The 22,204-nt window shown below is 54.6% G+C and overlaps 1 protein-coding gene across 3 annotated transcripts in view; it reads left to right on the forward strand.

Annotated features, from left to right (window-relative positions):
• The window catches only part of NRG2 (neuregulin 2), a 197,637-nt gene that overhangs the window by 170,795 nt on the left and 4,638 nt on the right, over nt 1-22,204 (forward strand). Inside the window, exons 5-10 of one of the 3 annotated variants that reach the window (XM_018050296.1) lie at nt 6,318-6,376; nt 12,080-12,103; nt 16,057-16,159; nt 18,533-18,656; nt 19,005-19,132; nt 19,975-20,202. In XM_018050296.1, coding sequence (XP_017905785.1) covers nt 6,318-6,376; nt 12,080-12,103; nt 16,057-16,159; nt 18,533-18,656; nt 19,005-19,132; nt 19,975-20,202 — 666 coding nt within the window. Of the gene's footprint in view, nt 1-5,876; nt 5,954-6,317; nt 6,377-12,079; nt 12,104-16,056; nt 16,160-18,532; nt 18,657-19,004; nt 19,133-19,974; nt 20,203-22,204 lie in introns of all 3 variants that reach the window. The other 2 variants (XM_018050297.1, XM_018050298.1) reach the window with 2 other exon arrangements.

A 22,204-nucleotide genomic window follows, 5' to 3' on the forward strand; every position in this document is an offset into this window, starting at 1 on the left:
TGCCCCACTTCCTAGCCCTTTCCTGGAATACAGGGAGATGTAAGCTCCAAAGGGCTCAGGGCTTCTGCAGTCCCAGTGTCCCAGGCCCCTACCCACCCAATCTTCCAGTGTCCCTGCTTTCACCGACACCTTCTAGGGAGATGGCAAGACTAGTCTCTGCCCTGGGCAGTGGGCACTGGATTCTCTCTCTCTCTTTCTTTCCCTTCCCATCTCTCAGCAACTTTCCAAACTTTATTCTGATGAACACTGCCCGGGTTGTATCTTCCCAGCAGTGAGAAGCCGGCAGGGTCAGGCGGGGAACACGTCCCAGAGCCCATGCTAGCTGAGGTCTGCTCTGTTCTCCCTGCCAGCAGGAAGCCAGTGCCCAGATACGCCCTGGCTGCTGTCCATGCCACTTCAGTCCCTAGTCCCTCTCTGGGGTGTGAGGGGCCACCAGCAAGGACATCACTCGGGTGTGGCTGAGTGGGCGAGGTCAGGGTTGAGGATAAAGCTCATGTTGGGACTCTGCCTCCCCAAGGGCTGCCTCATAGGAACTCCCAGGAGCTGAGGACCTCTGCTCCCACCCTTAGCCAGTAGGGCTGGTGGGAGCACAGTGATCAGGGAGGGCTTGTTGGGGCCCAGCCAGGTCTTCTGGGAGCTGGCACCTGCTGCCCCTTGACAAATCCTCTGGTGGGCGAGCCAGGAACAGGTAGGGGAGCTTGTGAGGGCAGCACAGGTTCTGGCCTGATCTGAGGAGCAGAGGGTGCTATGCTTAGTCGCTCAGTCATGTCCGACTCTTTGCGACTGCATGGTCTGTAGCCCTCCAGGCTCCTCTGTCCTTGGGATTCTCCAGACAAGAATACTGGAGTGGGTTGCCATGCCCTCCTCCAGGGGATCTTTCCAACCCAGGGACTGAACCCACCCAGGTCTCCTGCATTGCAGGCAGATTCTTTACCCACCGAGCCAGAGGAGCAGAGGGAGGAAGGCCTAGTTAGCAACTCTGGGTTTCAAAGCAGCCTTGGGCTCTAGTGAGGTGCCAAAGCTGCCCCATTCCCCATGGCATCTGGGCACAGGCCAGCAGGGCACTGATGAAAATTCAGGGGGAGGCATTTGCCAGCCCCACAGACAAGATCCAGTCAGTGTTCCCAGCTCTCCTGCCTTGGCCTCCAGCTCCCTCCTGATTATGACCTTGCCCAAAGGTGCCCACCTCACAGCGTGATAATGGGGGCCATGCCTCCTTCATGCCCTCCCCTCAGTGGACGGCCAGGTACTCCCCGGGCTCCAGCCGGCCTCCTCTGCCAGCATTCGTCTTGGTCCACCTTCTACCTGCTGCCATCTGCCTTCCAGCCTCCCCCATCCTGGATCTCAAGGGATAGTCCCCAAAGAAACAGCAGGTCCCCTGGGAAGTTCTTGGTCCAGACTCAGCCCCTCATCCTCTCTTTCTGCCTCTAGGACAGTGTCACAGACCCTGGGAACATTCTAGCCTTGAAAATGCTCTGAGCACTTAGGAATAGATCTAAAGAAATGTGTAAGAGTTTTGGAATACCTTACAGAGATGGCCCAGCCCTGGACCCCCTCCTCTTATCCCCTACAACACACACACGCCAGGCCTCTCATCTTCTCTAGCCCCTTGGGCCCCCAGACCCTTGAAAGGACCCAGCATTGTCACTGATCAGCCCTGGCTCCCGACAGGAAAGGTTGCAGCCAACCAGGACAGGTGCTGGGGTTGGGGAGGGCTGTGGAGCCCAGGACTGCAGTGCTAGAGCTTAGTGTGGAAAAGAGAACAGTGAGCTATAGGGTTCCTGGGGACCCCTGCCAGCAAGGCTGTACCCCTAGGACCCTCTGGGTCCCACCCAGCTGAATCTGAGAGGAGCAGAGTGCAGGAGCCTGAGCCATTGTGAAGATGCTGTCCTATCACCCCCCAGCCAGGACAGCTGGGGCTCACTGCTTAGAACCTGAGCTCGGTACCCAGAACTGCCACCTCCCCACCTTAACCCCAGCCAGAGCTCTTGGAACCAACTTTCCTGACTCCCTAGACCCCCAGGAGAGGGGAACCCCTGGTGGGGATGGCAATCAGGAGGGCAGGTCCTCAGAGCTGTGCTGGAGAAGGACAGGGGGGAGGGGGGCAGGGCAGAACCCAGAGGCCATTCTGAGGGTGGGTGAGCTGGGAGGGAATGGGGGCAGGCCTTTTGGGGTTCCTGATGACACCCTGAATGGAATGGATGGAATAAAAAGGAGAGAATTTAGGAAACGGAACTCACGTCGTACCATTTGTGCTGTTTGTTTACTTTTTTTTTTTGATTTTTTTGCATTTCCGCTTAGCTTGGATAATGAAACTAAACTGGTCAGTTTCATTCCAGTTTCGACAAAAATCAGTTTTCCTTCCTGGTTTTCTGACACTTGTTGTTGTGTATTGGTTCCGAGCCCCACGGGGAGTGTTGAAAAGCGGGCACACTCCATCCCTCCTGTTTTTCTAGAATTCAGAGCCAAAAGAAACAGTGTCACAGATACTGAATTTTGTTTTAAAAAGGAAAACTTAGGGGGATTTGAAAACGGGGGTCCAAATCACGGTGACCGCCTCCTGTCTGGGCCAGACAGGGGCCTCCGCGCTTCCTCTTGCTGCTTTCTCCTCTTCTCTGCGCGTGTTTACAGAGCACGGTTGGTGCGTGACTCTGGGGCACTGGTTCAGGGGATGATGACAGAACAAGACTCTCTTTCCAGCCCTGTGCGCATACCAGTGGCATGCCTCTCCTCGCCATCGGCCCATCCCCCCCCGCCCCCCCCGCCCCCCGCGCCCACGTCCGGTGACCCTCATCCCATCCCCATCTGCCTGCTCATCCTCTCCACCTCCACCCCCCCGCCCCCCTGCTCATGAGGCCAGAGACGCTTCACTCCCTCCAGTGCCCGGGGCACACCCTCATCCCTCATCCTCCCCTTCCCCTGGGTGAGGGTAGCACACATGGCATTATCCCCAGGCTACCAAAAGGAGAAACCGAGGCCCGGGAGGTGGGGTGGAAAACCAGGGAGGCAGAGTCCCAACCTCTCTGTCATCCCAGGTGCAGCCCGCGGGCTCTCCTCTCTGCCCCTCTCTCACCCCTGCTCTTCTCCAGCCCTGAGCACAAACCTTCCCATAGCCAAGGATAATGGCGTGGGGCTAAGGGCCAGGAAGCCTGTACCCCATGTCCCTGAAATTCAGGGAGTCAATCCCTGTCTGAGTGGGAACTTACCCACTACCAGCCAGCCATGCCAAGTTCAGCCCCTGCTCCTGGTTGACAGGCTAACGTAGCCTGTTCCCTGTTACCAGGTCCTGGGAGCAGGGTGGCAAGGCTGTTGGCCACCCCCAGAGCCTTCTCCAGGGATGCCCCCAGCCTCCCGGACGTGGCTCATCCTCAACAAGTAAGGCTAATGAAAGGAGCCAGGGCACTACCCCGTGAGGTGCCCACCTCCCACTGCCTTCTCCTTTGTTCAGCCAGCAGGGAACACACTCCCAGGGCAGGAAGGGTATACACTGCACAACTACAGAGGCTTTTCTGTCTTGTAGACAGTGTCCACGGTACCACCTGGAGCTGTGCAACTCTGTGGCCATGAAAAATAGGAGGATGCGGTCGGGGTAGTCCAGGCTGGGTATGGGGCCAGGAACACAGGGATGTACTTAGTTATTCTCCATCTCCAAGAGCCACAGGAAAGCATCCTGGCTCTCTGCAATGGGAATAAATTCCCCTCTGTCCCCTCCTGCTCCTGCACTCCTCATTCTCTCTCTTACACAGATGTGCGCACACACACACACTCAGGTTTCCCCTGTCTCCAGAGCCGGGCTAATCTCAGACATTGGACACAGTCAAGCCTCTCTCTTATTCCTTTGAGGATTCCAAGAGTCATTTTGGCAACTTCCTGGGTCTATATCTTCCACCCTCAAAGGTGCTTCCACATTGGGAAAAAAATCACTTCTACACCTCTCCTCCCATTCCCAAGTGGAATGTTTCTGAGAGTTGAGAAAGGAAAGCTGAGCCTGACGCAAGCTGAATGGAAAGCCTTAGCCACTGCCTCCATTCTCCTGGGCTGGGATGATTGGGAACGAGGGCAAGGGGGTCAGAAAAGGATGTACTGACAAAGTTGTAGCTTCCTCTCCCAAAGCACCCTGTTCAACAGGATGAGCATGCATCAGCTTCCTGGCTGGCTCCCCTCCTCCCTTCTCCAGACACCCTCTCCTCTACTACCACTCTTTGGCCAGACATACCTACATACACACTGCTCCTACTACAAGGACCAGCCTCCTGCCTCACCTGAGGGAGATACCCTAAGGCCCACAGAGACTCCAGCTGTCTGCTCATCAACTGCTCCCAATCCTCCAGGCTAGATTGGAGGCCACAGGGTTTTTGTGAGGGTCTTTACAGCCAATAGCCATCACCCCCTGTAAGTTCAAGGGGCTACTGATGGTTGGTATACACTAAAATGCTAAGAGGTATATAGTACATTCACCTTTTGGGGAAGTTTACTGATGAACCGTATTGACCTGTTACTAAGGGAACACGGGTGATGGGCTTACCTAATTTCCTAAATTAAAGAGGCAGAAGAGCGTAGACCCATCTTTGAGTAGGGGGCTGGGGGCGGGGGGTCAGTCTGGCCCTGTCTGTAAGCTTCTCTTAAGTACCTGGCCTTGCCTGGGGTTCAGAAGAGTATACAGGGCAGGGCATGTCTCCCACAAATCTGCAAGACAGGAAATCACTTGGAGGGAGAAAGGCAGCTAGGGAGCAGAAGGAAATGGACCTTGGGGGTAAGGACAAAGTCAGGGAGATGGGAGTGGGTGGTTCTCTGTAGGAGGCAACCAGGGAGAATGAACTCCCTCCAGAGCCAGGCAGCGACAGAGGAGCAGGTCATGGCGAGAGGGCAGGTGTCCCACGCAGCCAGTTGGCCCCCTGATGTGGAAGAGGCTTCGGGGTCTCCAGGGAGCCTGCTTTAGTCCCCCTGCATCATGATTCTTGCCACCCGAGACCAGATGCCCCACACCCACCCTGGGCCCACCAGCTTTGGGATGCTGGTAATTCAGGCTTCTCTCCACCCTCACTTGTCCACCACTAAGCTTTCCCCATATATACTGCTCCAGAGAAGCCTTCCCCAAACTGCATGTTCACAAGGATTCCTCAGAAAAATGACTTCCAAGATCAGATAAATTTGGAACAAACTAGAAAGTTCAGCTCTTTCCTCCTAAAAAATTCCTCATGGCCTTTCATATGCTAACGTGCACCGCAACTCTACCCGGAAGCCAGGCAATGGATTTCCTCAACTTGTTTGGCCACAGAACCCTTCTTGGAGAGAACAGATGAGACATCTCCAAGGCCCCTTTTGTTGTGGGCACACAGTCTAGGAACAGCATTCCCATTCTCCTTTGAGCTTTCTGGAGGCTGCTGCATGGATGAGATATCCCACCCAGGACCCTGGCAAAAACCCTTTGGTAGGAATGGCTCCCCAGAACTTGGTATTCCAGAAAACTCCCAGCCTCCCAACCCTTCCCCACCACACCCCACCTGCTGACTGCCTGGCACCAAGGGGCTACAAGTCTGGCTTCCTGGGGCCCCAGGCAGGTCAGAAGAGAAGTCTCAAGGGCCATTAGGACCTTTAGGTAGTAAGTTCCCAATTTCCCCCACCCAGCTTCCCCAAACCATCTTTTCCCTACCCCCACCCCTGCTTCCCCACCACCTGGAGCTGCATCTATTAGAGAGATTTTGAAGGAGACTTCTGAGCCCTCCACCCAGCCCCGACTCCAGCGCCTCCAGCAGCGAGTGTGCCCCAGCGCTCGACTTGGTTTTCTCATTCATCACTGTGCACTTTGATTTCTAACCTAAGCCTCGCGGATGATGCCAGTTTGTTCTGTGATTTTTCCCCTTTTCCTTCTCCAGATGTCCAAACGGATTCTTCGGACAGAGATGTTTGGAGAAACTGCCTTTGCGATTGTACATGCCAGATCCTAAGCAAAGTATGTTTGAAGATACAAACACAAGTCCCTGCTCCTTAGAAAGCTTCTGGGTGCAGTCCCCCCGACTCCCCCCCGTTGTAGGATATAGGGCCAGGGGTGCTGGTTGTTTTGATCTTTGGCTGTTTTTGGTTTCCTTTTTGTATTTTTGGTTTGTTAGTTCTTTTGTTTTGCTTTTTCATTTTTGGCCTAATCCTTGGGTTTAAAGTTCAGGGCTGCAGGTAAGGGGCAGAGTGGTGAGGCTGGTACAAATGGTTAACAGTGGCAAGGAACCCAACTGGCATTGGCAGGAGCCTGTGCCGGGGTGTTGCAACGCCTGTGTCTTGCTATCCTGGCTCTCTCTTTCTGGTTTTCTTTCTTTTGGTAGGTGTCCTGTGGGATACACCGGGGACAGGTGTCAGCAGTTCGCAATGGTCAACTTCTCCAGTATGTCTCTTTCTTCTATTTCTTTCCTTCCCTGCTAACTGACAGTTCTTCCCCACCCCCACCCCCCACCCCGTGGGAAGGATGGGGGCCTTGCTTTCAGAGATTGGGGGAGGGGGACGTGGGGGTGTCCTCTCAGTCCTCATCAGACACCTGTGCGTCTTACCGAACCAAACTTGGGTCTGCTCGCCCAACATGCAGCAAAGCTAACCTACCAAACCAGGTTGAGGGGAAAGAAAGAATAGCGCTATTGCAAAGGCAACAAGCAGAGGACATGAGCAACTCCAGGGAAGGGATTTGAAAGACTGTGGGCGGATGGGGTCATGAGGTATGTGTTCAGCTCGTGCTCAGTGTCTGACTGGCTGGCGGCGAGGGAATAGGGTGATGCTTCAGGAGTCTCAGTCAGCAACCTTCTGGCTCCACTCAGCCTGAGGCCTGTGTAGGGGTGGTCATCACCTGCTGAGGGTTTTAGTATCTGAAAAACAACTCAAGGGTATACCAGAGGTCCCAGACTTTGTTTTATGGCTAAACTCGTATTATTTTGTTTTGTTTGATTGTTTTCCTTGGTTTCTGCACTTTCTCACTTCTCTGATTAAATGTGCTCTTTGGAACTCGATGAGAAAGGCCTGGGAGGCTAAAGCCTTTCTACAAACGAGAGGCAGGGGTAACTGGGGGATCATTCCTGGGGAAGGACCTACAGATCCCTACTCAGTTTCATGCAGAGGAGACTGATACAGTGCCTGCCTCCTCTGCTTGGGCACAGTCACACTGGATTCTCTTTGCAGCTGGGCAGAGCCAGGCTCAGGTCTCTTCCTCACCGGGGGTCAGGCAGCCTGGCCAGGATGGGAAGAAGCATTTGCAGAGCCCTCACCTGCCTCTGAGAGCCTGTTTGAGGATGTCAGGCTGTTGGGGGGCTGGGGGGCGCAGGGCTAGGCAGTGAGTGTGTGCTTGTGTGTTTGAGAGAGAAACAAGTTCTCAGAAAGCCTGCCTTTGGATCTGGGATCTGGCCAGAGTTTGTTTTGGTTTGATTTGGGGAGATGGGGGAGAATGGGGAAGGAGGATTGAGGGAATACAGGCCCCAGGGCAGTGGTTTCCACGGAGACTAGAGACCTCTGTGCGGCTAAATGTTGATGGAGGAGGAGGTTATTGTTTGTTGCTCAACATGGGCTTCCCTAGTGGCTTAGCAGTAAAGAATCCCCCTGTAATGCAGGAGACTTGGGCTCAATCCCTGGGTCAGGAAGATCCACTGGAGAAGGAAATTGCAACCCACTCCAGTATTCTTGCCTGGGGAATCTCAAGGACAGAGGAGCCTGGCGGGCTACAGTCCATGGGGTCGCACAGAGCGGGACATGACATAGCAACTAAACAACAAAGACTGTTGAAACATAGAGGGAATAAGGGATAGAGGGGCAACTGGCCACTCCCTCCAGGCCATCTCTGGTCTGAGACCCCACCAAGACTTCATTCCCTTCCTCTCTTCTACTTCTGAAGGTGGAACTTTCTGGTTTGCAGTGTGTTGAGAATAGTGTGAGCCCTGGGGCTGGGGGATGAGGCCATGACTGTGGCAGGTTTTATCTGGGGCTGGGAGCAGTTCCTTCAAGCTCTGTCAGGTGGCAGTGGAGCAGAGCAGAAAGCCACAGACTGGCCGTGGACTCCCTCTGGGACCCAACAGTCCGTGGCCCCTGTCCTCCAGAACGCCCTAGGCTCCTGATCAACCTGCCACCCACCTCCTCCTCTCCAGGGAGGACAGATGGATCCCCTGAAGAATTCAAACTGGATTGATGGTGCCTGGCATGAAGGGGCTAAGGGCAGGACCCACGGGGCCACTTAGGCAGCCCTCAGAAAAAAGGGATTTGGGGCTCAGGATAGAGAAAGGAGCCTCCTCACCCTTCTCAGACCATAGCACGAAAGGCTAGATGTTCCCCCCAACAGGAACCTGGAAGCCAAGATTTGAAGAGGAGAGTGGAGGTGCCAGGGAGGTGGGGGCTGGTCAGCCCAAATGATCAACTATCTTAATACAGTGTTGGGGGCAGCTTTCTCCCCAGGCCCCTCCCATTGGAGGCCAGGGAGGAAGGTCGTGGGGATAGGAACTAAACCTGTGGGCACGCGGCCCAACAGAATTCTCCTGAGCCCAGGCTCCAGAACCAACTGCAGAGTCAGATCAGCCCTGTTGGAGGACTGCAAGTCAGGAGGGTAGAGCAGCCAGGCAGGGCTGAGGACCAGGAGAGAGACAGTGGAGGGCCTTTTCCCTCACCCCTTCGGCCCAGAGCCTCCCTAGCTTACGGGACTGTTCTGGACAGGGAGTCCCAGTGCATCCTGAATCAGAGCAGTGGAGCCTCCAGAACTCGGCCGCCATCCAAGCTTCCCTGCCAGCTGGGTGTCTTCAGCTTTCAGCTCAGATCTCCTGGGAGGGTCAGCCGGGCTCCAGGAGCCCAGGAAAGACTCTGGAAATGCAGCCTTTCTGCCTGGTGTTATTGGGATGCTTGCTGGCACCTTTTGGTAAAGGATTTATACTCTTGAAGCACTTCTCATGGAGCACTTCGTGCACTGCTCTATCAGATAATTATTGAGAAGGGAGTGTAAAATGCTAACTTAAGTGTTCAGGCTTGGATTCAGAGGGACCTGAATAATATTGCCAGCAGCTAAGCTTACTGTTCTGGGGGCCTCATTTAACCTCTCTGATTTTCTCACCTGTAAAATGGGGATAAGACATCTATGCCCTTAGGGTTGCTGGGAGGATGAAACAAAGGGAGACACATGATAGGGTTAGTCGAGGACCTGCGGTTGTTGCTTGAGCAAAGCGAAGCTCTCCTCCCAGCTACTGCTGACCTGAAGGTGAGGGCCCCCCAGAGGCTGACTCTCAGCACATCCTGAGCAAAGTGTCTGACCTTCCCCCTCTGTCCAGACAGCCTCTAGACCTGCAGCCACAGTAACTTCCCCTTCTTCCCCTGACAGCCCCTCCATTTCCGAAGAATCAAAACTTGTGCACCTGGATACCCCTTGCATACAAGAGCACAAATCTGCACACACACTCACAAACACACGAGCACATGCCTGCGCTCACACGCCAACACACACATGTGCTGACACCTGCTCACACAGGCACACACACACGAGCACATGAGCACATGCTCTAGGGTCCACATCAGGACCTCCTCATCCAGGAGCCTGAGGCCGTGTGTCTCAGGGCCTGTCCAGGATGGAAACTTTGCCTGTTGTCTGATCAGCTGGCCCTGCTGGGAGTTCAGCAGCAGGTGACCATGGTTACTGGTCAGTATGCAAATTTCTGTCCAGTAGGACCTGTCTGTGACTTGGTGGTGTCACTCTATGCTGGCTGAGTAGCAATCAGTGAATATGATGAGCAGAAGACTGTTTGGTTTTTTGTTTGGTTTTTGTTTTGCTGGGGCTGACATAGCTACAGGCCCCTCAGAATCCACCCGTGGGGCAAGGGAAGCAGGGCTGCCTTCTAGTGGCCAGCCAAGTACTACTGGCGATCCAAGACAGCACTGGCCTTTGGCTCAAAGGGAAGGCCAGTCAGGAGCCCCCAAAGCTGCTGCTGTACTGCTTGGTTCCCAGAGGAGTGATGCAGGAGAAAACTCTTAAATGACTTTGGGAGCCCTGCTCACTTCTCCAGGTGGTCGTTGTCCTGAGTACTAGCCAGTCAGGCCTGCCCAGGGACTCAATGGGCAGGAATAGCCATGGCTTAGGCCCAAGAGATCACAGACCTGGCCTCTAGCCTCCTTTCTGCCTCCAAATTTGCTGTGTGACCTTGGGAAAGTGTCCTAGCACCACTGGCCCCCAGCTGCCTCATCTAATACAAACACCACCACAAGTAGAGCCCAAACCAGCTCTGTGAACCATAGTTCTCTCAACCTCTGGGGCGCTGTGGCCAAGCGGGCTCTTCTCTCCAGGGAGCCTGGGTGCATCTCCAAATGCTGTGAGCTCTCTCGAGCTGCCTGGAGGGTCCCTGGGGCTACAGGACTAGCCGCTCAGTGAGAGCTGCCCCTGAGGATCCCTTGAGTCTGTCAAGTTTGTGCTGCTTGCTTAGCACAGCTGGCCAGCCCAGGGAGGTCCCAGGAGAGGAGAGGACTTGCTGTGTCAAGAATTCCTACCTCCCAGCAGTACATGTAAGACCACAAAGAGATCACCCTCAACGTCAGATTTAACAGGAGTGCCCAGGAGTGTTCATGTTTGGAGGAGCTGGGGATCATGCTTCGAGGGTGTGGTCGCTGAATGGAATGGGGGGGGGCGAGAGCCCCAGAATCTTCCTCAAGGCTCTTTCAGTCAAAGCCGTCCTGCTCGCCTGCCCTTTTCCAATGGCAGAGCCCCCTGGACTCCCTGTCATGGAGCAAAGGAGAAATCCAGCGCTGGACACACGTGCCTATGCTCCCCTCCCTCCACAGGAGATGAGAACCTCAGAATACAACTCCACCTCCTCCAGGGCTCTGGAGGAGCTTGTTCTGCACATGGGGAGGCCATGGAGAGGGCCCTGGCCCACCAACTTGCCCTCTTCCTCTCCCTGGCTACAGGCACCTTTGACACATGAGGAAAAGACTGTGACTTGCCCACACGCACACAGCAAACTGGGGACAAAACAGAGGCTCGAAGCTCACACTCAGAAGCCAGCTGCTAGCTTAGAATGCTAGGTGCACTTTTCAAAAACACTGGGGAGATTTCTGGGCTCCCACCCCAGAGCCCGGTTCCATTGGCCTGGATGATTCTGAAGCACAGAGGGGTTTGCAGACCTTCCAGGGATCCCGTAGCCAGACCTGATCCCCACTCAACAGATGAGAGACTGAGAGCCAGACAGGCAGGGAACTCTGGGGTCGCACAGCAGGTCAGTGCCAGAGCTGATTCCTGGGCGGGCCCTCTTATCCGAGCCTTCGATATCCTGGGCATCTACCTCGAAGGGCCGTGAAATTGCACATTCACAACATGACCCCACTTCAAAGAGCACAACTGGCTGCCGTGCAGGGGGCACAGGTGTTCTACAGGTGGCACGCTTGTCTCTTTCTCCAAGCTGAAGTTTGCTTTCCTGACTAGTGAAAGTAGGCTGACACCCCAAGGCCTCACCCCTGCAAGTTTCCAGGATGTTGGGGGTGTCAGGTGGAGAAGTGACCTGCTCCCCTCCACACTCCTGCTCCCCACAGACTCTGAGCCTCTATGCCAGGCTCCTAGTAGGTGGGCAGGCCAGTGAGGCCCGAGGGGACAGGACAGGGACAAGGGGCAGTATGAGTACCCCCTGCGCTCGTTCTGAACAGAAAAACGGGCCCCGTGAATGAGCTCAAGCAGAGCAGGCTGTCTCCAGGAGGGGCTGGTGCTGAAGCTGGGAAGGGGAGTATGGGGATGCCTCGGACCCCTGCCCCCCACTCACTTTCCTCCGCGGGGACATCTGCCAACTGACTTCTGCCCCTCCCCACCAGGTACTAACCCCACAGCTCATCTCTAAAGAACCCGCCCTTCCTGCTGCGCCTAACCCTTCTCCCTACCCCCCAGCAAGGGCTCCTGGGGGCTGGCTGCCAGGGAAGGGGCTCAGGAGGCCGGGAGGGGACCCCACTAACCTGCCTTCACCTCACAGGCTGCTGCTGGTATCCGAAGAATCCTGACCAACGTTTCTCTCTCTCTCTCCCGCCCTTCCCCCATTTCTGTCTGTATCTCTCCCTTCATCCCTTCCCCCTCTGACCCTCCTCTCTCCCGCACTGCCAGAGCACCTTGGATTTGAACTAAAGGGTATGGAGCCTCTATGTATGGGTCAGCACCATCCACATAGCCCCTCTCCTCAGCCTCTGACACCATGTATGCTGGATGTTGAGTTTCCTTTCCCCCAAAATGGAAAAGGGAGGATTTCAGAAATCCCCCCGTCCCTGCCAGGATGTCCTATAGTAAACTACGCTGATGTGGGGGAGACAAGACAAGCTTATGGACAGCAGGGTGCCCTGGGGTTCAGACTGTGCCCAGTGTACAGCAGCGCCCCCTTGCCTGGGGCTGATCACCATGGTACTCGGGGGAACAGGCCCCATGAGCTGTATGTGCCCCAGTGGGTTGGCCAAAAAGCCAGGTCCCTTGAAGAGTGGGTGTCCAGAAGCCACGGAATCTTGCTTCAGAGACTGTGCAGAGAGGCAGCCCTTTCAATTTGACTTTAATCCTCCTTCCTTTTCCCATTTCCATTTCCATTGCTTTTCATTCTGCACCGGGCTGGCAGCTGATAACACCTATTTGTCTCTGCCCCCTGCCTCATGTTTGTCTGCCAGGCTTTGCCATCTGCTTGAGGCTGTTACTCCTATCATGATCTCTCTCCACGAAGGCACATGTGTTTGTCTATGGGCAGCACTGGCAAGGGTCTAGGGTGGACTGGTACCTCCTGCCTCCCAGCTCAGAACCTTACGTCCCTCCTGTGACTGTTCTCTGGCCCCTGGAAGATGCCCTGGGCAGGAAGGGACTCTGAGGTCCATCTTTCCAGCTCTCTGGCTTTGTGCTGGGAGCCTCCACCCTGGTCCACACATGCTATATAGCTGAAGAGAAGCAGGAGCTCAAGAGGGGTTGAGGCTTCGATGCAGTCAGACCTCAGATGTATGTGGAGCTGGCAGTTGTGAAAAAGCTGTTCATGTGGCAGGTTGGGGGAGGCCCTAGTTCCCCTGCCACCTAACCACCATCAGCTATTCTCAGAACATGGAGCTGAAAGTCTATGTGTAAGAGTATGTCTGTCTGTCTATCTGCTGTGATGGGGTGGGGAGGAGAGGGGTCAAGTCTGTGGTGTCCGTGTGATCCTGCCAGGGGACACAGGAGTGAACCTGTAGGTGTGTGTGTCTGTGTTGTTATGGGGGGGCTGACGTGTTTACACCTTTTGGGTCTCTCAGTGCAGGGTGTGAGCACACGGAGGGGTGCAGTGGGTGCAATCTTTGTTGTTAAGAGTTGAGCATGAGCAGTGGGTGTGGAGGCAAGTGTGAGCATCTGTAATGTGACTGTCTGTAAAGGTGGTCTGTATATTCATTCACTCACTGACTCAAAAACATCTCCTGAGCCTCAGAGTTGGCCAGACCCTGGGGATCTAGCATGCAGAGTTGCTGCCCTCCTGGCAGAACAAGCAAACAAGAAAGAAATCAGGTGGTGGTAAGCACTATACAGAAAATATCGGGTTGGCCAAAAAGGTTGTTCGGATTTTTCCATAAGATGTAATAGAAAAACCCAAATGAACTTTTTGGCCAGCCCAATAAAAGGGAATGGGACAGTACCTAGCCAGAGTGGGGACTGACTCTAACTAAGTGATCAGAGAAGGCTTGTCCAGTGAAGTGACGTTTGGGCTAAAAATTGACAGAAAGTAGCCAGCCCTGCAAACAGTAGGTGGGGGTGGAGTGTTTATGGTGGGGACACAGCAAGTTAGGGATGACGTGGATGGGCCTGCCTTGTTCGGTGAGCAGGACTGCCAGTGACTCTGAAACACAGCAGATATGGGGGAGAGGACCACAGATGGGATCTAAAGGAAGGGACCGGGTGACTCTGGGTCTTGTGGGCCACGGTAAGGCTTTTAGGTTGTATTTGAATTGCAAGGGGATGCCAGTGTGGGTTTTTAAGCATCCTTAAAATGATCTGCTTTATAATCTTTATGAGGAGTAAAATGATCTACTTTATGATTGGAAATCAATGTGGCTTTGGGGCAGAGAATAGACTGGGTGAGGGGACAGAATGTGGAGGAATAGAAGCAGAGAATCCAGTCAGAAGGTGGACAGCTGTCCAGGGGAAGATGGCATCATCTTGGACAAAGCTGGAAGCCCCAGAAGAGGTAAGAAATGGTCAGATCTGGGATCTACTTGGGAGGTAGAGCTGAGAGGACCTGCTGATGGATCAGATACCAGAGTGGGTGGGAAGATCAGGAACAAACGATTCTGAGGCTTGGAGCCTGTACAGCAGGATAAGTGGTGCTGCCACCTTGGAGATGGGAAGGGCGAGGGCAGGTGGCGAGGTGGGCAGAGAGGGTCAGTGCACCTGCTTGGCCGTGGCTCTTGGCTGTAGGAATCTGGAGCTGGCGGGAGGAGTTGCTACAAGAGAGAAATGTGAGCTTCAGCGGCATACAGATGGTATTTCCAGTCTGAGTCTGAGTGAGATGATGGAGGGAGAGAGGGCAGGTAGGGAGAGGAAGACGCCTGAGAGCTCTGGGCCTTTCTACCCTGAAGCCCACATGGAAGAGCGGGGAGCAGCAACTGAGACAGAGATGAGCCAGTGCAGGAGGAGGAAATTCAGGCGAGAAGGCCAGCCGGGGAAGCAAGCCCAGCTGGGGGCGTCCGCTAAGCAGGACGTGGATGGACCAGAGGCTTGGCAGCAGGGGGTTGTCAGTGGCCATGACCAGAGTGGCCTCAAAGGAGTGACGGAGACAGAGGCCTGACTGCAGGACTGAGTGGTGGCCGGGGAGGAGAGCCACAGGCGGGCCGAGGACCTCAGAGCCCACCCCGGGGAGGAGGGCCACAGGCGGGCCAGGGACCTCAGAGCCCAGCGGTGGGGGTCCTGGGTAAAGGGCTGTTTGTTTTACGACTCTGCATGACTGTGTGTCCGTGGGCCTGATCACATGCACAGTGGATGTGTGTGAGTGTATCCCTGTATCCCTGTTAAGGGTCTGTGTGTCAGCCAGGTGTAGTCCTCCAGGTGTGTGTGTGTCTGGGCGTCTGTACCCGGTCTGTGCTGCTGGGTGTACCTTTGCCACAGGAGGCGCTGCAAGCCTGGGGGCCTGGGCACATTGCCCAGGGTTCCACCAAAGTGTTGGATCCGGTCCCCACTTATCCCAGTCCTGCTGGGAGAGAGCAGCGTGGAAGGGCCGGCCAGCAGGTGCAAGTGGGAGTGAGGGTGACCGTGTTGTGTGCTAGCCCCCTTTTTCCTTCTCTTCCTCCAAGCTTTCTCTGTTCTAGAAGGGTAGGGGCTGCCCCACCAAAAAGTGGGGGTAGAGGGGATGGTCGAGTCTTTTTTAAGGCTCTGAGGCCCAGCCTAGCTCAGCTGCTTCAGAAGGGTAGAGGTCACTCCTAGGCACACGGTTGTCCTAGGGAGCTGTGCTGTCACTTGTGGGCTCCCCACAGGCAGAGACGGGGGGCCAGAGTGGGCCAGGGCCACAACTCTGACCAGGCTGTAGGGATAAACCAAAGCCTTTTTCCCCATGCCCACCTCTGCGGGCCTGGCCCACTCTGTTCCTGATCCTGACACCCCTCCTAAGGCTAGGCTCTGGACCTGGTGTCTAGAACAAGAACAAGCCCAAGAACAAGCTTGTTCTCTAGCCCTGAACAAGCCACTTTCCACCTTCCTCAGGAAGCCAAAGTGGCCAGGCCTCTGCCCAGGGCCTGCATGTTCACCGCTGTGAAGACTAGTTTTCCCCAGCCTATCAAGGCTCTTGGCAGCCACCAGGCCATAGTGGGTTACCCTCCCCTATGACCTCGGGACCTTCACCTTCATCCCACCTCCTCCATCCCCCTGCATTTTCCACTCATCGGGTACAGCGCAGGGTTTGGGAAAGTGAACTCAGGGGTAGTCACTTGTGACCAGATCCATGGGTGGGTGGAGTTTGGGAGAGCAGGAGGGAGGGAACTGGCTAGGGAGGGAAGAGACGGATGGGAGCCCAAGGTTCGAGGGGTAGGGGAGGGTCTGCACCCCTGCCTCTGTGGGTCTGCTGCCTGCCTTTCCCCTCACACCCTCTACCCCTGCAGAAGCTGAGGAGCTGTACCAGAAGAGGGTCCTGACCATCACTGGCATTTGCGTGGCTCTGCTGGTGGTGGGCATCGTCTGCGTAGTCGCCTACTGCAAGACCAAGTGAGTTGTTGGCATTCAGGCCAACTGGGGGCTGCTTCTGTGGGGACAGGCTCTCTTCTCCACCATGCCTGGCCTGGCCTCCCCCTTGCTCTTCCCCTCTGCCCCTTAGGAGCTTCTGCAGCTGGTGTAGGGCCAAAGGGCCAGGCCAAGAAGCAGGAGCAGAGAGGGGAGAGACAGACCCCAGAGGACTGAACAAGAGTGGTCATAAGCACAGGCATCGAAAGAAGACAGATCTAGGTTCAAATCCAACTCTGCCATTTCCTGTAACCCTATGGAAATTGATGAACCTCTCTGAGTCCTCATCTGTAAAATGGGCATGATCCTTGTATTGTACCTCAGAGCATCCTACAGGGAACATCTGCCCTGTCAAGTAGGCAGACACTGGGGCAGTGTTGGGGGTGGGGAAGCACAGAGAGGGAGGCCCCTTCTCAGGGAAAAAAGAGAGCTCAAAAGGAGTTGCCTGGCCCCACCTAGGAGTCCAGGCAAGACACCTTCCAACACAGAGAAGGTGGGGTTGGGGCATCCCTGAGTAGAGGAAAGGTGACGTCAGAACCTTGGTGCAAGGGGCAGAAATGGGGCTGGACAATTCCAGCAAAACAAAGCAAGCTAAAAGACAAATGCCAGGGAGTATTGACGGTGTTCATGGAGTTTGAGCAGCCCAGGCTAGTTGGAGCTAAGGGCGGGAGTCAAGAAAACAAGGTGCATGAATCTAAAAAAACAGCTGGAGCCTGCATGGCACCATAGGGCCTTGAATGTCAAGCTAGGGAGCCTGGGTTTATCCTACAGATGGTAGGAGGCCAGTGCAGGCTGTAAAGTGATGTAGCAGAGAGAGGACTGTCACATCTGTTCTTATCTAGAAAGCAGGAATCTGGGCATGACTACCATTTGGGGGCTGAGCCCTGGGGTCTTGGTTACTGCTGCCCCTATATATGAGATCAAAGGCCTTGCCAACCTTGAGATTTAGGGCCCAGGGAGCCCAGAGAGGAGACTCGGCCCACATAGGAAAACCGAGGCCCAAAACTGGGGCGGGGAAGCAAGCACCATGTTCTAACCGATACTACATTTACTCATTTCAACAAACTTTAATTCAACGCCTGCTGAACAGACACCGGCCCCTGCAACAGGCAAATGGCCAGGGCTCTAAGCAAGAGGTGTGGGATCACGGGATATATTTCGGGGGTGCCTAACCTGAGCTGGAGGGCAGGAAGGATTTCCCTGAAAAAAGGTGCATTTTAGCTGGGCCTGAGTCGAGCAGAAGTTAGCAGGTGAAGAAGCACGGAATGTGCTGCAATTAGATGCAAAGGCCCAGAGGCCAGAGAGGCACAGTGTCGGATCAGAAACAAGCCCTCCAAGGATGCAGTGAGTGGGGGTGTGGAGAGAGAGTGCTAGGGAGAGGAACAGAATGCTGAAGACCCGTGAAGGGTTTGTAGCAGGGGAGTGACATGATTAGACTTGTCGATTACAAAACAGATGTACTGACCTCTGAACATGTGCCAAAGGAAAGAGGCCCCACAGGTCTTGTTTCCCTGACCACAGCATCCTGTTTTATTTTCTTCATAGCACTTTGCTGAAAGTACTTGTTTATTTATTTTTATTATTTATTATTTTTAATTTATTTTTATTATTATTAGGAGAGCCAGATGATGTGTTTTTCATCTGCCTCTCCTACTGGCCTGCAAGCTCCATGAGGGCAGAAACTATATCTGTCTCCTCTGCTCCAAAACTGCATCTTTGCTTTGTTCAGTCACTAAGTCACATCTGACTCCTTGCGACCCCATGGACTGCAGCCTGCCAGGCTCCTCTGTCCTTGGGCTTTCCAGGGCAAGAATACTGGAGTGGAATGCCATTTCTTCCTCTAGGGGATCTTCCCGACCCAGGGATCAAACCTGCGTCTGCTCCATTGGCAGGCGAGTTCTGGCACATAGTAAAAACCCAATCAATACCAAATAAATGAATGAATGAGCAAGTGGCTCAGCACCGTATTGAATATCTTATCGGCTCTTCATACTCAGTGGTCTTTGAAATGGATAGATGATCAGTCCATTTTACAGATAAGGAAAGTGGAGCATGGAGAGTTTAAGTAACTTGCCCAGAGTTACACAGCTAGAAAGTAGAGTTCTGCTGTCTCAGCAGAGCCAAAGCTCATTACCACTACACTCAGGTACTGCTGAATGCAGGCTGGTAGCGATGATGTAGGGGTTGATTGAAGCGGTCCTGGCTGAGGGCAGCCTGAGCCCAGGAAGAGCAGTAGCAGGAGATGCCATGGCAGTCCAGGGCACAGGTAGCCCAGTTCCCTGGAGTGACAGCTAGGGGAGCTCATACTTTGTGTGTATGGGGTATGGGGGTGCCAGGCTAATGCACCTTCTCCTGCAGGAAACAACGGAAGCAGATGCATAACCACCTCCGACAGAACATGTGCCCTGCCCACCAGAACCGGAGCTTGGCCAACGGGCCTAGCCACCCCCGACTGGACCCTGAGGAGATCCAGATGGCAGACGTGAGTGGTGATCCCTGGCCCCACTCTGACCCCTCGCAGTAGAGCCGGCCTTCTCATGCCCCCTGCAAGAATGGGCCAGGGAGGCAGTGGCCCATCCTGGCCTCAGCCTTCCCTGCGAGCCTGGCCTCGCCTCCCCAGGATGACTTAGCCTCACTTGGCCCACTTCCTCAAGGGAGGTCAGGGGCTGGACTTCCAGGAGCCACTGCTGCCCTAACACCGAGTCACATATCCAGTGGACCATCCCCCCCACCACCTGAAGCTTACTGTCTCATTTCCCCGAGCCCACCAGGAAGGAGGGCCAACTTGGTCATCTGTTGCTAACTGCCCCCCTCAAACTCTCTGTTGCAGTATATCTCCAAGAATGTACCCGCCACAGACCATGTCATCCGGAGGGAAACGGAGACTACTTTCTCCGGGAGCCACTCCTGTTCTCCTTCTCACCACTGCTCCACAGCCACGCCCACCTCCAGCCACAGGTGGGCACCACCCAGGCCCACAGATCCTTGCAGACTCCTGTGTGCATACCCACAGGGCTTGCACATACGCATCACACACCTGCCTGAGGACACACACAAAACTCCCCAGCCAGGCTGGGCTCTGTATTAAGGGTCCTAGTGAGCCAGAGGATGGAGGTGGGGGGGCTTCAAACCAGAACCCACCACCAAATGTCCATCCAGGTCAAGAAACAGGATTCCCTTTTCTAGTCTAAATCAGCCCCAGAGGAGCAACAGTGTCACTGTGCTCCCACCTAACATTCAGTTCTGTTTGGACGTCGTTAGCACTACTTCCTCTGGCAAAAACTGCCTGGTCCCTCAAGTACCCACAGCTATTCAGTGTCCTCTCCTGGGGTTTCCACGTGAACCTAATCCACCTTAGCCTCTTCTCTAGAGGTAGGGAGGCCTGTCTACACAAGCACAAAGTCATACAGCTCTAAAAAGAACATGGTTGACCCCATTCTTCCCTGGGGAGTGGGGTCCCTGTATATTGGCCACTGGGGCTGGGTGCTTGCGGCAGGTATCCCGGGACCACGGGAGTGGAGGGGGCACAGCCAAGGAGACCAAGGAGAGGTTGCTGCAGGGAGGAAAGGAAGAGGGCTGTGTGCACCACAGCACATCCACCCACAGGCCATCAGCTCACCTCCTCCCTAGATTGGGATTTAGCATTTATGACATCACACATCAACCCAGAGTGGGGGCCAGTGAGCTGAGGGAGACTGAGAAGGAGTGAAGAGCCAGGGCGGGGTGGGCCTGGGACCACACATGCTGGGCTGCCCTACCCCTTCCTGTCCCCTCATGTCACTCCCACCTGGCTTCTCCAGGCATGAGAGCCACACATGGAGCCTGGACCGTTCTGAGAGCCTGACCTCTGACTCCCAGTCGGGCATCGTGCTGTCATCAGTGGGCACCAGCAAGTGCAACAGCCCCGCGTGTGTGGAGGCCCGGGCACGGCGGGCGGCGGCCTACAGCCTGGAGGAGCGGCGCAGGGCTGCCGTGCCGCCTTACCACGACTCCGTAGACTCCCTGCACGACTCCCCACACAGTGAGAGGTCAGTCCCCGTGACCTGCGCCCACCTCAGCCCGGGAGCTGGCACCACTGACCTGGGGCCGATCCTGTGGTCACCTCAGAAACATTCCAAAGAGCCTCATCCCCGTTTTTCAGATGGGCAAGCAAGGTCCCTGCAAAGTTCAATGTTCTGCTCAGGGTCATTAACAGGTTAATGATAGGCTGAGACTCCAGCCAGTAGACCCTGGTGTGTTAAGACTATTTGATTAATTGTCCTACTAGGACACTTTTCAGAGGAGAAGAGAATGTTATTAATAATCGCACTGGAACATCAGGAACAAACAGGGGCTGTCCTGGACAAACCAGAACATATGGTCGCCCTACGCTGGTGTCACCTAGAGGCCCCATGTCCCAGGAGAAACAAATACCAAGATCAAATACCAAGAAACAAATACCAAGAGTGGGAAGAGAGGCTGTCTGTGAGGAAACTGATCAGTGCAGGATGGGAATGAGCCAAGAATTCCTGAGGCCCTGGAAGCATCAGCGACTAGGCCCCCATGGATCAAGATGCCATTGGGTTCCCAAGCAATGAGTGCAGTGAGAACCAGGAAATCCCCTTCTTCCCTGACTCACAGGCAGGAGTCACAGGGGCCAGGCTGCATCTTGCTCAGCCCTTACATGGCCCCTTGGCAAGTAGGATCTCTGGGAGGAGAGCAAAAAAGGGGCATGGTACTAGGAACTCCTCAGATGGTAGAGAATCTGCCTGCAATGCAGACAACCTGGGTTTGATCCCTGGGTAGGAGAGATCCCCTGGAGAAGGGAATGGCTAACTGCTCTAGTATTCTTGCCTGGAGAATTCCATGGACAGAGAAACCTGGAAGGCTAAAGTCCATGGGGTCGCAAAGGGTCAGATACAATGTTTGAGTGACTAACACTTCCATTTTCACAAGGAACTCCAGGCTAGGGTGGAGAAGGCTCAACTCAGCCTATTCCATGCCAGCCATGGGCACAAACCACTGAAGCTCCCAGCTGCCCATGAAAAATGCTAAACATAGAACACCCCACTAGGTCAGAGAAAGCCAGTCTGACCACAGGCTCTGAGAAGCAACTAGGTTTTTCTAATACTAACCTTTCCAAGCCCAGTTCCACCACCTGTGTGACCTGGGGCACGTTGATCACCTCTGTGCTTTGGTTTCCTCAGCTGTAGAACAGTGAACATTATACCTGTCTCATGGCTCTTAGGAAGGCTACCTAAGATCAAGCGCAAAGCTCTTTGTCTGATACCTGACATGAAGCTGGTGCTCACTAGGTGGAGCTGTGGTTATCAACAGTAACAAGAGCAACAGGATTCCTTGATGGGTGGAGGTAGAAAGGTTGGGAGGGACTTCTGGGCGAGGGGAACACCATGAGCAGTTCCAGCAGAGGCACTGAGGACAGAGTGAGGTGCCTCGAGGTATGGGGAGAGGGGAGTTGGGCGTAAGCAGGCAGGCTGGGGCTAAATAGACAGCCCTGGGTGGGTAAGCAGGAAGGGCGTCCTAAGGCAGAGATGTGACTTTAAAAGATTTTTCTGGGAAGTGCATAGGCTGAAGAAGGAAAGATCCTGGGGTTGGGGCATGACCAGAGTGAACATCCAGTCCCAGGATGGAGTAGAGTGGGGTGGAGGGTATGATCCAGGAGAAAGGGAATGGATAAGACTTGATGGATGTACATGTGGAAATGTGGAAGAGGGAAGACAGGGGAGTCAGATGATTCAGAAAGACAGTATAGGGACTTGAGGGAGCAGTGAGGTACCCAGCTCTACCATTTGAAAGAGATGCAAGGAGGTGGGAGTCCCTGTCCTGAGGCAGACAATGGCTGGGCAAGAGGCTGGTTTACCCAGAAAGAGGAATGTGGAGAAAGAAAAGGGACTGGTGCCAGGGACCCAAACTGGGAGGTATTTGGAAGGGCAAACTTTTGAAGGAACTGGTGCTCTTTAGCTCCAACCAGAGATGCTTCAGTGTGGTCTTGGTAACTGTGCTCTGGGCTGAGCTGCTACTTGAGGTGGA

Source organism: Capra hircus, chromosome 7 (genome assembly GCF_001704415.2).
Source record: "Capra hircus breed San Clemente chromosome 7, ASM170441v1, whole genome shotgun sequence".
NCBI lineage: Eukaryota > Metazoa > Chordata > Mammalia > Artiodactyla > Bovidae > Capra > Capra hircus.